The following is a 15,690-nucleotide window of genomic DNA, read 5'->3' as shown; positions in this document are numbered from 1 at the left end:
AGGACACAATTATCTTCCATATCAAGGATTTAGTACAGTAAGCTGCGTCTTGTAGACTGGGCCGGCAATTCCACCACTTCAATAATTCAAGGTACCAAGTTTCTTAGTAAAGTAAGCTGCGTCTTGTAGACTGGGCCGGCAATTCCACCACTTCAATAGGACTGCCGGCATTCACCACTTCAATAATTCAAGGTACCAAGTTTCTTAGTAAAGTAAGCTGCGTCTTGTAGACTGGGCCGGCAATTCCACCACTTCAATAATTCAAGGTACCAAGTTTCTTAGTAAAGCAGCTCTTAAAGTTAACCGTCCGTTAGACAAGGAGTCCAATGTGGATGAGCATAGTTTATCATATTTAAATGGGTGCTTACCATTAGTTTAGCATATTAAGATTTGTCCCTCTCCTAATGTCCGGACACAAACTGACAAACCTGGCCAGAGTTCTCTAAGAGAGTTAGAGTTGTGCCTGACGTTTGGTTTTAACTCCCGCTCTCTGGAAATCTAAATTTACCGCGGACGTTTTCTCTCGGGTAAAATCGATAACAACTGATTTTGGTAACGGACACCAAAGGCGCAGCGAGCAGGATGATGCCATTAGGCCCACTGGTCGCTCTGTTTTGCGATAGAAAATTCTAGAAGCTTTACCACTCATTGGAATTTGGCATTGAGTATGGTTTTTATGAGCTGTCAGTCTTCAACTTTTAAGCAAGCCAATTCAAAACATTTGTAATATAATGTGTTTTCTTTTTTCCCCCACTGCACTACCTCGCCGCAAAATGCAAATGATCACATTGAATACCATCCCGTCCATAGCCACATTGCCAATTTATGACGGTCTTATTTGTCCTTAGCTAACATGACACAATATACATACTAAATTACAGGAATAGGTCGCACTTGAATATAATCAGTGGTGTAACGTTGCCTGTTGGCGCCGAAAAAGCGCCCCCTGTTGATGCCCCCTTACCTTTTGGCGCCCCTCCCTAAAATTGAACAAATTAGGTGATTTTAAACTTAGAGGATACGCCGGTAAAAATTTCTAAAAAGTGTGTTTCTAGAGCAAAACGCGCAGTTTTGCTAGTACTTCAGTTAAGTTTTTCAAAATTATTCCACATTCAAACGAAAATTTGGCCAAGGATGTTAAGTACGTAGCATATTTTATAAACGTACGGCATACGAGCATATTCGGACAAAATTTATATTAGCATCAAACTTTTAATTTTTTTCTAAAGTTGCAAAATGTGCCGTATTTCACGTATGTCTTACAATTTAGACAAACGGCGTATTTTCGACTGGTTTTTCGGCGTACTTAACATCAATGATTTTTGCGCCCCCCTAAGATGCAAGATGAAATTTGTGATAGAGCCGAACCATTTTTTTCTTTTGAATGCACCTTTTTGTTGCCTCTATATCTTACTTATAATTCAAAGAATTATCTTTGTTTGTCGTTTGTACGACCGCCCACGTGCAAATCAGACGAGAAATAGGTAGTTGAGAAGTTATCATGGTAACGAGGATTGTTACACGCACGTGCACGTGCAAAGATTTTTAAAACGGCATTTTGATCGGTTTTGTTGATATAACGTTGTGTTTAGTGCGAGCAACATTTTAATTGGCTGTATCTTCGGTTGTGTAGGATATTTTTTGACGCGATTTAAACTTAATAACAAAAAATACTATTAGCTTCTTCCCTGTGACCACGGGTTTTCTAGTATCATATAATATGATGTTTGCCTCTAGAAAGGAATAAGATTAAAATTATTTAATCACAAAATTAATCGCAAGATGGTGATTGTAGACCCGCTTATTTAGTCTTTAGCGGAGGGCAGAATGGTGTAGAGCATGGGCTTTCTGCTAGTTATCACTCGCCGATGATATTTGAAACGTTTAGGAAAGAGCCCGGCCATGAAAGTATGTAAAATGTCAATAGTATAAGCTTCGTTCGATGTATTTTGGACGCTGATTCCGAATTACCTGCTATAAATATATAGGGTTGCTATAAATGTATAAGGTTGAAACGCTTGCCCAAGAAGTTATCGGCAAAAACTGTTTTGGTCACACGACAGGCTTGTAAAACATGAATTACGGTCATAGTGATCAGCTTCGGGGTCATGGTTACTGGATAGGATTAGGGTTTATAAAACCGTTTCGTTCGGCTGCAAATCCACAAATTCATTTAATTCACGTGATAGCACTCTGGTGAGTTAATTAGTAAACTTGTATTATGTACTTTCCTCAATCTTCAGTTGTTGACATTTCGTTTAAAGCTAAACATCGATTTTTCTAACAATGTAGAATGGCAGACATGCGGAATCTTCAAACGAAGTTAATATTCCTACAAATCATCTCGCTATCTCTCTGTGGTAAGCTACGTGACATGTGCATGCATGAGCTGCTATTTTACTTATCATTGATCAAAAATAGATCAATAATTTATCGTTATAGAAAATAGAAATAGTACCACTTATACCCGGTGAAATGAGATAATTATAGTATTAAATACTTTTCACAAAAACCAAAAATTGGGTAGATTGGACCATCGACCGTATCTCCTTTTTCCAGACACAAAGGAAGTAGATCAATTTAAGTTACCGTTCTCAAATTTATGCAAAATGATACCGGGAATGTAATCGGTCGCTGATCGTTTTCCCCATTCATTCACGGCCTGCAAATTGTAACGAATTTAGGTTTACTACATTAATCAAACTCAGTAGAAATATTTTTGAGCTGCTTTCGGGCTGATACTTATTGTACGTCGGGATAAGAGCTGTAGGAAGTGTGTCCAATGAGGTGAAGTTTATCCAGTAGAAGTGCAAGTGTTGAAAGTATTATCTTTGAATTGACCACAGGGTGACAGGGATCAAACAGAAAAGAATTAAGACCTAAATGATAACATTGAAAATCCATCTGGTGTCACTACAATAAGTTCAAATTGTTTAATTCTCAGTAATTCACTCCTCTGTTTGCTTCATGCTGAATCTAACAGCTGAAACAAACAAGGGTATGACTCTGAGTTAACAACTCATACTCAAAACGGCATTTTCTAGATGTCTCAGCCTACATATCATAGACTTAATTGCTGTGGCTTGTGTAGTTACATTATCTGATTGGAGATACATCTATTGTTAAATAAGTGTTTTGTTTTAATATAACTTAAAACTAAGATCTTGATACTAGTGACCTCCGTCAGTACAATTAACGCCCTAGGGAAAAACGTTTGCTGTTTTTCAGCATTGTAACAGTCTGTATACTTTGATCTTTCGCAAATACAACAAGGTGTAAAGTTCTAAAATATTGGATTATAAAAGATAGCATAATATGTCGTTGTAAGAAAATGTTTTACAGAGCTGGTCGCATAAATACTGCTGCCTATCGAGTGACGGCAAGGCACCTAACAGGCAGCGAAGTAATCGGGAAATGAAGTAATCGGGGAAAATTTGAATTACATGGTTCCTGCAAACCGGATAACAGGTTAAATCAAATGATTACATAATATACTGATTAAAAGTTTACCATAATGATATTTATGCGATGTATCGCATAAAAGTATACCTAAAGGTCAATAAATTTGGTTACAAACATTTTGATAATACCATAATTTTAGTCACAAATTTCGCAAATTTGTATACTACCTATGGGAAAAGGAAGTAAGAGCCATACTATGACTGTTGTCACGAGTAAAGGCACGGCCTCATAACACACTGTGCCATTTGTCATGATTTTAGGCTCGATCTCTAAACATACTATGATAATTGGGATGAAAATAGTAAAATGTGAGTGCTGTCACGTCGGCCGGGTGGTTTAGTGGTTTTAATACATTTACTTCCCACACGGACGACTGGGGTTCGATTCCCAGTGGGGACCAATCTGGTTCCCAGTGGGGACCAATTCGGTTGGATGCAGTTCGGCCACCAAACCATGGTTTGATGCTTTCATTAGAACTTTAATTCGAAAAAACTTTTGGCGGAAACAAATTTTAAATTTTCGAAAGTTTTTTCAAAAGCTACCTACCTTTCCCAGTGTTTCAAGAAATCCCGATAATTTTGAGCCAATAAACATTTTTATGATTTTTTGTTACTTGCTGATTAGTAACTATCCAATTATCTAATTGTCTGACATGAACATTTGCCTTACAAACGTTTTTCTCGTCGATATGATAATTACCCTCTATTATAAGAGGAATTTGTTTCCCTTTGAATCAATCAAACTAGATGAATTGTTGTAAATACTGAGATCAAACTATCAATCTACAGGCTATCGTCAAACATGTTCGTATCCTTCTACGATGTTCACAGCTGAAAATATTTGACAAACAAGAAAGGAGGTAAAAAGTGGCAAAAAGTGGCAAAAAGTGGCCAAAAGTGGCCTTAAGACACGTGGACAATTTTGGAAAAGTTGGCCACCCGAATGAAACTTAAAATTGAACCTAAAAACGTCATAAATCCTCTGGAAGCTTCTTCTGTCAGTAGATCGATTTTTTTAGACGGATCTGTCTGTACTATAGTACTATCGTTTATCTTTGCACTCTGCACTGCAAATGTCCATATCACGAAAAATATTGACCTTATTAGGTAATCGTGACGTCACGTTATCCATGACAGTTGGCACGAGTACTGAATAGACTGTGCCTGCAGTCACGTCAGGCACGGATTATCAGCTAGGTACGGCTTTTGAAAAGCCGAGTGCCTGAGGAGTTGACACGTATCCTTGGCACGCCCTATAAACACACTACGTACATATGGTCATTAAATCTGACCGCACCATGACAACAGTCATAGTATGGTCGGGCCCTTAAATTCTGAGAATAAACTATGGGCGACATTCATACAATTCCTTTACAATTTTGCTAGAACACCTCTTCTTTAAATTCATGATATTCATTAATCGTTGCTCAGTAGTCATGAATTAAACATACAATTAACAGGTTGGTTACCAGTCGAACGTAACGTGGAAATAGAGTGGGATCTTGAGTCGACACCTTTAGAAATTAAAACTAATAGTGTGCTGGGGAGTGGCGATATGGTGCATGTGTTCCTCTACTCTGCTGAGGGAGAGTATGCAGGAGGAGTATACCTCAAATTCAGCTCTACTCCACAATACGCGCTCCCCTACTGCACCACATCCTCCACTAACCTCCCTGTTAATCTCCCCTCTCCTACTGACAAGGTGTGGCGTATCACTCTAACCAAAACTGCAGGTGTTAGAGTAGTGATACACTGTAACGAGGTAGAGGTGCTCAACATACTGATCTCTCAAGCAACGTGTGAAAACAATAGTTACGGTGGGTGGAGCACGATCTGGAACAGGGACGTGACAAAGATAAAGTTCGCTTCCTCCTCCGACAGAGCATCTAATTACTACGGAACACAACCAGGTGACTAATAACAACAAGCTTTGGTTTAACAAACAATAACTTTAATTTACAAATAAGCCAACTTGCTGATTCTCTCGTAAGCTCGTGATTACGTGTTTTCTGTCTAAATTTCAAGTATGTTATTTAGTTATTTGTGTGCCTCGCCAGGCTAGGGTGGTGGATGTCCTTGCTGTGCGGCAAGTTAAACAAGGAACTGAAACTACTAGGTTCCGTACAGGCTCAACTCTGCACCCATGTCAGTATGTTCATATGCAAGCCTCTTGATTTATAAACGCATATATCATAGGATATGGGATATAGGATAGTTAGTATATATTGTTATTTATAACTTAATAAAGTGGTCATAATTTTATCAATTACTGTTCTCCGAATGAGATAAAATCACATTCTTTCAGATTGCAAAATAGCTAACTATAATTTAGAAATATTGCATATTTTGTAGTAGACATCATGGAGACAAACCATTTTCAGCTACTAAAGGTTGAAACAATTATCAATTGAAAACTGATGTTTTTACAAAATATCTTGAACATAAGCAGTAAGGTATTTTACCAAACAAACTCAAAACTTTTTTGGTTCAATATTTATTTTGCAGAGTTTACACAATTTGTGCATTGTGTAATGGGCATTGTGCTTCATAGTTTGTTGATGAGGCGAATTTTTAGCGTTAATCCTAATGACTGATAACAATTTGAATTAGTATTGGGCTTAGAACCAAGAAGGAAAATTTGTGGTACGAAATTACAAGAATCGTAAGAGTCTGGGTGGCAATAATTTCATCGAAAAACCGTGGAATATGTGGATATTTAATTTTTCACATATTGTTATAAATCTAATGCTATTGTAACACATCTGAACTGTACTTAAATAGTTATATAATAACGATTTTCTTATCTTCCACTACGATTTGCCAGTTTTAAAGTTATTAATTCCAGAGCCGTGTGGAGAAGGAAAATATCGGAATGATGCTATGACAAGCTGTGAGACATGTGACGCTGGATTGACACCAAACTCTGACAAAACAGCCTGTGGTAAGATAACTTTAAAGCTTATTATATCTAATATTATTGTCATGTTTTAAATTTGAATTAACTGTGCTATAGAATGAAAACCTAGGATATTGGTACTCACAATAACTTCTTAATAAGGTAGTTCAAACGAATTGCTGCTTAAAGATTTCCTAATTCTTCAGAGCCATGTCCAGCTGGAAGCTACAAGAACATTGAGATGAACACATGTGAAGAATGTCCTGATAACACGATCAGTTCAGAAGGAGCAGCCTTGTGTACAACTTGTGAACTTGGCAAGGAACGAAACTCAGGGAGAACAAAATGTGGTAAGAATTGTTAACAAGAACCGAGCTGAGATGATTATACTATATTATACAGATGGGCAAAGATAGGCTAAGGGTTAAGACGGGATAAGGATAAGGCGCCAGATATAAGGGCTTAGAATCAAGAAGGCAAATTTGTGGTATGAAAAGACAAGAACCGTAAGAGTCTGGGTGGTAATAAGTCTATCAAAAAACCGTGGTTGTGTGGATATTTAATTTTTCACCTATTGTTTTAAATCTTATGTAATTGTAACACATCTGAAGTGTATTTATATAATAACGATTTTTTTATCTTCCACAACGATTTGCCATTTGTAACGTTATAATTGTAGAGCCGTGTGGAGAAAAAACATATCGGAATGATGCTATGACAAGCTGTGAGACATGTGACGCTGGATTGACACCAAACTCTGACAAAACAGCCTGTGGTAAGATAACTTTAAAGCTTATATTTAATATTATTTTTATGTTTTAAATTTGAATTAACTGTGCTATAGAATCAAAACCGAGGATATTGGTACTCACAATAACTTCTTAATAAGGTAGTTCAAACGAATTGCTGCTTAAAGATTTCCTAATTCTTCAGAGCCATGTCCAGCTGGAAGCTACAAGAACATTGAGATGAACACATGTGAAGAATGTCCTGATAACACGATCAGTTCAGAAGGAGCAGCCTTGTGTACAGCTTGTGAACTTGGCCAGGAACGAAACTCAGGGAGAACAGAATGTGGTAAGAATTGTTAACAAGAACTGAGCTGAGATGATTATATCTATATTATATAGATGGGCAAAGATAGGCTAAGGGTTAAGACGGGATAAGGATAAGGCGCCAGATATAAGGGCTTAGAATCAAGAAGGCAAATTATTGGTACGAAAAGACAAGAACCGTAAGAGTCTGGGTGGTAATAATTCTATCAAAAACCGTAGTTGTGTGGATATTTAATTTTTCGCCTATTGTTTTAAATCTTATGTAATTGTAACACATCTGAAGTGTACTTATATAATAACGATTTTCTTATCTTCCACAACGATTTGCCATTTGTAACGTTATAATTGTAGAGCCGTGTGGAGAAAAATCATATCGGAATGATGCTATGACAAGCTGTGAGACATGTGACGCTGGATTGACACCAAACTCTGACAAAACAGCCTGTGGTAAGATAACTTTAAAGCTTATTATATTTAATATTATTGTTATGTTTTAAATTTGAATTAACTGTGCTATAGAATGAAAACCGAGGATATTGGTACTCACAATAACTTCTTAATAAGGTAGTTCAAACGAATTGCTGCTTAAAGATTTCCTAATTCTTCAGAGCCATGTCCAGCTGGAAGCTACAAGAACATTGCGATGAACACATGTAAAGAATGTCCTGATAACACGATCAGTTCAGAAGGAGCAGCCTTGTGTACAGCTTGTGAACTTGGCAAGGAACGAAACTCAGGGAGAACAAAATGTGGTAAGAATTGTTAACAAGAACCGAGCTGAGATGATTATATCTAATAGATTATCTATATTATATAGATTGGTAAAGATAGGCTAAGGGTTAAGACGGCATAAGGATAAGGCGCCAGATAGGGCTTAGAATCAAGAAGGCAAATTATTGTGGTACAAAAAGACAAGAACCGTAAGAGTCTGGGTGGTAATAAGTCTATCAAAAAACCGTAGTTGTGTGGATATTTAATTTTTGCCTATTGTTTTAAATCTTATGTAATTGTAACACATCTGAAGTGTACTTATATAATAACGATTTTCTTATCTTCCACAACGATTTGCCATTTGTAACGTTATAATTGTAGAGCCGTGTGGAGAAAAATCATATCGGAATGATGCTATGACAAGCTGTGAAACATGTGACGCTGGATTGACACCAAACTCTGACAAAACAGCCTGTGGTAAGATAACTTTAAAGCTTATAAAATTTAATAGTATTAGTATTGTTATGTTTTAAATTTGAATTAACTGTGGTATAGAATGAAAACCGAGGCTATTGGTACTCACAATAACTTCTTAATAAGGTAGTTCAAACGAATTGCTGCTTAAAGATTTCCTAATTCTTCAGAGCCATGTCCAGCTGGAAGCTACCAGAACATTGAGATGAACACATGTGAAGAATGTCCTGATAACACGATCAGTTCAGAAGGAGCAGCCTTGTGTACAGCTTGTGAACTTGGCCAGGAACGAAACTCAGGGAGAACAGAATGTGGTAAGAATTGTTAACAAGAACTGAGCTGAGATGATTATATCTATATTATATAGATGGGCAAAGATAGGCTAAGGGTTAAGTCGGGATAAGGATAAGGCGCCAGATAGGGCTTAGAATCAAGAAGGCAAATTATTGGTACGAAAAGACAAGAACCGTAAGAGTCTGGGTGGTAATAATTCTATCAAAAACCGTAGTTGTGTGGATATTTAATTTTCGCCTATTGTTTTAAATCTTATGTAATTGTAACACATCTGAAGTGTACTTATATAATAACGATTTTCTTATCTTCCACAACGATTTGCCATTTGTAACGTTATAATTGTAGAGCCGTGTGGAGAAAAATCATATCGGAATGATGCTATGACAAGCTGTGAGACATGTGACGCTGGATTGACACCAAACTCTGACAAAACAGCCTGTGGTAAGATAACTTTAAAGCTTATTATATTTAATATTATTGTTATGTTTTAAATTTGAATTAACTGTGCTATAGAATGAAAACCGAGGATATTGGTACTCACAATAACTTCTTAATAAGGTAGTTCAAACGAATTGCTGCTTAAAGATTTCCTAATTCTTCAGAGCCATGTCCAGCTGGAAGCTACAAGAACATTGCGATGAACACATGTAAAGAATGTCCTGATAACACGATCAGTTCAGAAGGAGCAGCCTTGTGTACAGCTTGTGAACTTGGCAAGGAACGAAACTCAGGGAGAACAAAATGTGGTAAGAATTGTTAACAAGAACCGAGCTGAGATGATTATATCTATATTATATAGATTGGTAAAGATAGGCTAAGGGTTAAGACGGGATAAGGATAAGGCGCCAGATAGGGCTTAGAATCAAGAAGGCAAATTATTGTGGTACAAAAAGACAAGAACCGTAAGAGTCTGGGTGGTAATAAGTCTATCAAAAAACCGTAGTTGTGTGGATATTTAATTTTTCGCCTATTGTTTTAAATGTTATGTAATTGTAACACATCTGAAGTGTACTTATATAATAACGATTTTCTTATCTTCCACAACGATTTGCCATTTGTAACGTTATAATTGTAGAGCCGTGTGGAGAAAAATCATATCGGAATGATGCTATGACAAGCTGTGAAACATGTGACGCTGGATTGACACCAAACTCTGACAAAACAGCCTGTGGTAAGATAACTTTAAAGCTTATAAAATTTAATAGTATTAGTATTGTTATGTTTTAAATTTGAATGAACTGTGGTATAGAATGAAAACCGAGGCTGTTGGTACTCACAATAACTTCTTAATAAGGTAGTTCAAACGAATTGCTGCTTAAAGATTTCCTAATTCTTCAGAGCCATGTCCAGCTGGAAGCTACAAGAACATTGAGATGAACACATGTGAAGAATGTCCTGATAACACGATCAGTTCAGAAGGAGCAGCCTTGTGTACAGCTTGTGAACTTGGCCAGGAACGAAACTCAGGGAGAACAGAATGTGGTAAGAATTATTAACAAGAACTGAGCTGAGATGATTATATCTATATTATATAGATGGGCAAAGATAGGCTAAGGGTTAAGACGGGATAAGGATAAGGCGCCAGATAGGGCTTAGAATCAAGAAGGCAAATTATTGGTACGAAAAGACAAGAACCGTAAGAGTCTGGGTGGTAATAATTCTATCAAAAAACCGTAGTTGTGTGGATATTTAATTTTTCGCCTATTGTTTTAAATCTTATGTAATTGTAACACATCTGAAGTGTATTTATGTAATAACGTTTTTCTTATCTTCCACAACGATTTGCCATTTGTAACGTTATAATTGTAGAGCCGTGTGGAGAAAAATCATATCGGAATGATGCTATGACAAGCTGTGAGACATGTGACGCTGGATTGACACCAAACTCTGACAAAACAGCCTGTGGTAAGATAACTTTAAAGCTTATAAAATTTAATAGTATTAGTATTGTTATGTTTTAAATTTGAATTAACTGTGGTATAGAATGAAAACCGAGGCTATTGGTACTCACAATAACTTCTTAATAAGGTAGTTCAAACGAATTGCTGCTTAAAGATTTCCTAATTCTTCAGAGCCATGTCCAGCTGGAAGCTACAAGAACATTGAGATGAACACATGTGAAGAATGTCCTGATAACACGATCAGTTCAGAAGGAGCAGCCTTGTGTACAGCTTGTGAACTTGGCAAGGAACGAAACTCAGGGAGAACAAAATGTGGTAAGAATTGTTAACAAGAACCGAGCTAATATGATTATATCTATATTATATAGATTGGTAAAGATAGGCTAAGGGTTAAGACGGGATAAGGATAATGCGCCAGATAGGGCTTAGAATCAAGAAGGCAAATTATTGTGGTACAAAAAGACAAGAACCGTAAGAGTCTGGGTGGTAATAAGTCTATCAAAAAACCGTAGTTGTGTGGATATTTAATTTTTCGCCTATTGTTTTAAATCTTATGTAATTGTAACACATCTGAAGTGTATTTATGTAATAACGTTTTTCTTATCTTCCACAACGATTTGCCATTTGTAACGTTATAATTGTAGAGCCGTGTGGAGAAAAATCATATCGGAATGATGCTATGACAAGCTGTGAAACATGTGACGCTGGATTGACACCAAACTCTGACAAAACAGCCTGTGGTAAGATAACTTTAAAGCTTATTATATTTAATATTATTGTTATGTTTTAAATTTGAATTAACTGTGCTATAGAATGAAAACCGAGGATATTGGTACTCACAATAACTTCTTAATAAGGTAGTTCAAACGAATTGCTGCTTAAAGATTTCCTAATTCTTCAGAGCCATGTCCAGCTGGAAGCTACAAGAACATTGCGATGAACACATGTAAAGAATGTCCTGATAACACGATCAGTTCAGAAGGAGCAGCCTTGTGTACAGCTTGTGAACTTGGCAAGGAACGAAACTCAGGGAGAACAAAATGTGGTAAGAATTGTTAACAAGAACCGAGCTAATATGATTATATCTATATTATATAGATTGGTAAAGATAGGCTAAGGGTTAAGACGGGATAAGGATAATGCGCCAGATAGGGCTTAGAATCAAGAAGGCAAATTATTGTGGTACAAAAAGACAAGAACCGTAAGAGTCTGGGTGGTAATAAGTCTATCAAAAAACCGTGGTTGTGTGGATATTTAATTTTCCACCTATTGTTTTAAATCTTATGTAATTGTACATTGCAACACATCTGAAGTGTACTTATATAATAACGATTTTCTTATCTTCCACAACGATTTGCCATTTGTAACGTTATAATTGTAGAGCCGTGTGGAGAAAAATCATATCGGAATGATGCTATGACAAGCTGTGAGACATGTGACGCTGGATTGACACCAAACTCTGACAAAACAGCCTGTGGTAAGATAACTTTAAAGCTTATTATATTTAATATTATTGTTATGTTTTAAATTTGAATTAACTGTGCTATAGAATGAAAACCGAGGATATTGGTACTCACAATAACTTCTTAATAAGGTAGTTCAAACGAATTGCTGCTTAAAGATTTCCTAATTCTTCAGAGCCATGTCCAGCTGGAAGCTACAAGAACATTGCGATGAACACATGTAAAGAATGTCCTGATAACACGATCAGTTCAGAAGGAGCAGCCTTGTGTACAGCTTGTGAACTTGGCAAGGAACGAAACTCAGGGAGAACAAAATGTGGTAAGAATTGTTAACAAGAACCGAGCTGAGATGATTATACTATATTATACAGATGGGCAAGGATAGGCTAAGGGTTAAGACGGGATAAGGATAAGGCGCCAGATAGGGCTTAGAATCAAGAAGGCAAATTTGTGGTATGAAAAGACAAGAACCGTAAAAGTTTGGGTGGTAATAATTCTATCAAAAACCGTGGTTGTTTGGATATTTAATTATTCACACATTGTTTTAAATCTAATGTTATTGTAACACATCTAAACTGTACTTAAATACTTATATAATAACGATTTTTTTATCTTCCACTACGATTTGCCAGTTTTAACGTTATTAATGCCAGAGCCGTGTGGGGAAGGAAAATATCGGAATGATGCTATGACAAGCTGTGAGACATGTGAAGCTGGATTGACACCAAACTCTGACAAAACAGCCTGTGGTAAGCTTTAAAGCTTATATTTAATATTATTGTTGTGTTTTAAATTTAATTAACTGAGTTATAGAATGAAAACCGAGGATATTGGTACTCACAATAACTTCTTAATAATAATAAGGTAGTTCAAACGAATTACTGCTAAAGACTTCCTAATTCTTCAGAGCCATGTCCAGCTGGAAGCTACAAGAACATTGAGATGAACACATGTGAAGAATGTCCTGATAACACGATCAGTTCAGAAGGAGCAGCCTTGTGTACAGCTTGTGAACTTGGCCAGGAACGAAACTCAGGGAGAACAAAATGTGGTAAGAATTGTTAACAAGATTTTATTATATTAAAATTATTAATTATTATTAGGGCTTAGAATCAAGAAGGCAAATTTGTGGTACGGAAAGACAAGAACTGTAAGAGTCTGGGTGGTAATAATTCTATCAAAAAACCGTGGTTCTGTGGATATTTAATTATTCACCTATTGTTTTAAATCTAATTTAATTGAAACAAGTCTAAAGTGTACTTATATAATAACGATTTTAATTTACTTAAATAGTTATATAATAACGATTTCCTTATCTTCCACATCGATTTACCAATTGTAATGATATATAACGTTATAATTCCAGAGCCGTGTGGGGAAGGAACATATCGGACTGATGCTATGACAAGCTGTGAGACATGTGCCGCTGGAGGGAAACCAAACACTAACAAAACTGCCTGTGGTAAGATAACTTTAAATCTTATACTATTGTTATGTTTTAAATTTTATTTAACTGCGATACAGAATGGTAAATTGTAGTATAGTTATATTTGAGGTTGCTTGAAAGGGTTCGGGTTGGGACAGGAAAACTAAGTCGCGGAACTGCGGAAGAGAACATAAGAAACCGTCAAAATAACCCTTATTAATCAGTTTAACGTGATTTAATATGACATATCGACAGTGAGCTGTAAGGGACTGAAGGCTGAGTGGAGAACTGCGATCAGAACAACAACACAGTTCCCAGTAGTCCCAGGAACCGTGGTGGAAGTGAATTGTGTTGAATCCAGAGCTCTCAATAAAGGGAGCAGCGAGGTGACCTGCACCTCAGGAACGGAATTTATTTTCGATTTTAATGAACCCGAGTGTATAAATACAGGTATAATTCTAAGATGGCAAGTACGTACGGTACGTACCTTTAAATTAGCTGTACGGTACGTACTTAATAAAGTAGGCTGAAAGGTACAAATCCAGTTGATAGCAATGGACAAGCGTAGATTAAGGTTTCGACCTGAGCTAGCTGAAAAGCTGGTGTTCGTATACTGCAACAAAAGGATGAAGCTTTGAGTTTAACGATAATTACAAGTAGTAGTAGTGTAGTACCGGTTAATTTGTGTGTTTATTTTCGACTTCTAGTTCTGTCTCAAAAATTATGATGATAATACTAATAAAAAATTGCAAGTAATTCACTGAATAGAAGTTAATTCTAAAAATTTGAAAAAAAATTGTACCTTACAGTGCCTGTACCGTACGTACCTTTAAAAGTAGCTGTACCGTACGTACTTAAAGCCCTGTACCGTACGTACTTGCCATCTAAGGTATAATTGTAAAAGCGGATATGCTAAATGACCATATCATCACTACAAAAGGATAACTAAACTCTTCGTACAACCAGGGCAGTATCAGCATAACCGACGAAAGGGGGTAAAATAATGTCGTAAGGGGGAGAGTTGGTTAATGGTTATATTACTATAAAAAACTGATTTATTTAATCTTACAGTTGATGGGCTATGACAAATAGCTCAGATGATACTGCAATCTAACTTAGATATCTAAATAAGAAAATGTATGTTTGAGTTTTCCGGGTGGAAAAGTATGACAGCAGAAACCCAATACCCATAAGTCCCCAGAAAAGGTATCGAGGTAACCTGCTCTGAGATCTCAACACAACAGCATTTGACAAAGCAAAATAAAATGTAAAATCAATTAAGTAAGAATGCATTTTCATTATAACATAGTAAAACACTTTGTTTCATAAATATATTAAATTAAAATAAAACACTTAATGCGATCGTGAGATGTACATAGAATCTAGCTCAATGTTACAACATAAACCCTTGATAATATAGCCTAGCAAATATTAGAAACTAACCGAAAATCCGTTGATTTCCATTTCAAATGACAAAAACCAGAAGATCTTCATAAGGTCTAATGATAATCTACTCCTATCTCAAGTTATTAATTAACAACCCCAGGAACAATGACGATGATGTATAAAGTCTTTACGAATGTCGACAGAATAGAGATGAACAGGAAGAAAGAGAGAGAATATCACCTCCAATTAATCTATGAGAATTCAAGGTTAGTAAGAAAATGTCCACTTTAAGTGTTTGTTTTTTTTCCGTCATATACTGCAACACTTCTATTGTGCTGAATTCCTAAAATTCAATTGCTGTTTAAAACACATTGCTATTATCTAAATTATTTTCAATTTAACTGTGAACAAATTTACTTTCGCATTTTGAACATGAACTGTGCTGATAACCAGAAATTACATGTACAATACCAGAAATAATGTGTCACTCGGCAATAAAATCACCATTTCAGAATACAGATTACAGCAACGATCAGCTTCATGGCTGATCGATGAATTCCCTGAAAAAGACACATAACTCCATCACTGTGAGAAACATTTGTGTTTTTAAACATTCATAAAAA

At 36.2% G+C, this 15,690-nt stretch overlaps 1 protein-coding gene and 1 long non-coding RNA gene across 2 annotated transcripts; both read left to right on the top strand.

Annotated features, from left to right (window-relative positions):
- Positions 1–1,890: 1,890 nt before the first annotated feature.
- LOC134821647 (proprotein convertase subtilisin/kexin type 5-like) lies at positions 1,891–11,121 on the top strand. The gene is made up of 8 exons (XM_063832350.1): positions 1,891–2,360; positions 4,922–5,371; positions 6,307–6,402; positions 6,564–6,707; positions 7,291–7,434; positions 8,768–8,911; positions 10,230–10,373; positions 10,964–11,121. The coding sequence occupies exons 1-8, from the start codon at positions 2,294–2,296 to the stop codon at positions 11,119–11,121; spliced, it is 1,347 nt and encodes a 448-aa protein (XP_063688420.1). The 5' UTR covers positions 1,891–2,293.
- Positions 11,122–13,635: 2,514 nt separating this feature from the next.
- LOC134822071 (uncharacterized) lies at positions 13,636–14,869 on the top strand. Its single transcript, XR_010161123.1, has 3 exons — positions 13,636–13,717; positions 13,937–14,131; positions 14,571–14,869. It is a non-coding gene; the product is annotated as an uncharacterized LOC134822071 (long non-coding RNA).
- The last annotated feature ends 821 nt before the right edge of the window (positions 14,870–15,690 follow it).

Source organism: Bolinopsis microptera, chromosome 10 (genome assembly GCF_026151205.1).
Source record: "Bolinopsis microptera isolate Bmic1 chromosome 10, MBARI_Bmic_1.0, whole genome shotgun sequence".
NCBI lineage: Eukaryota > Metazoa > Ctenophora > Tentaculata > Lobata > Bolinopsidae > Bolinopsis > Bolinopsis microptera.
This window is presented reverse-complemented; position numbering and strand designations above follow the sequence as displayed.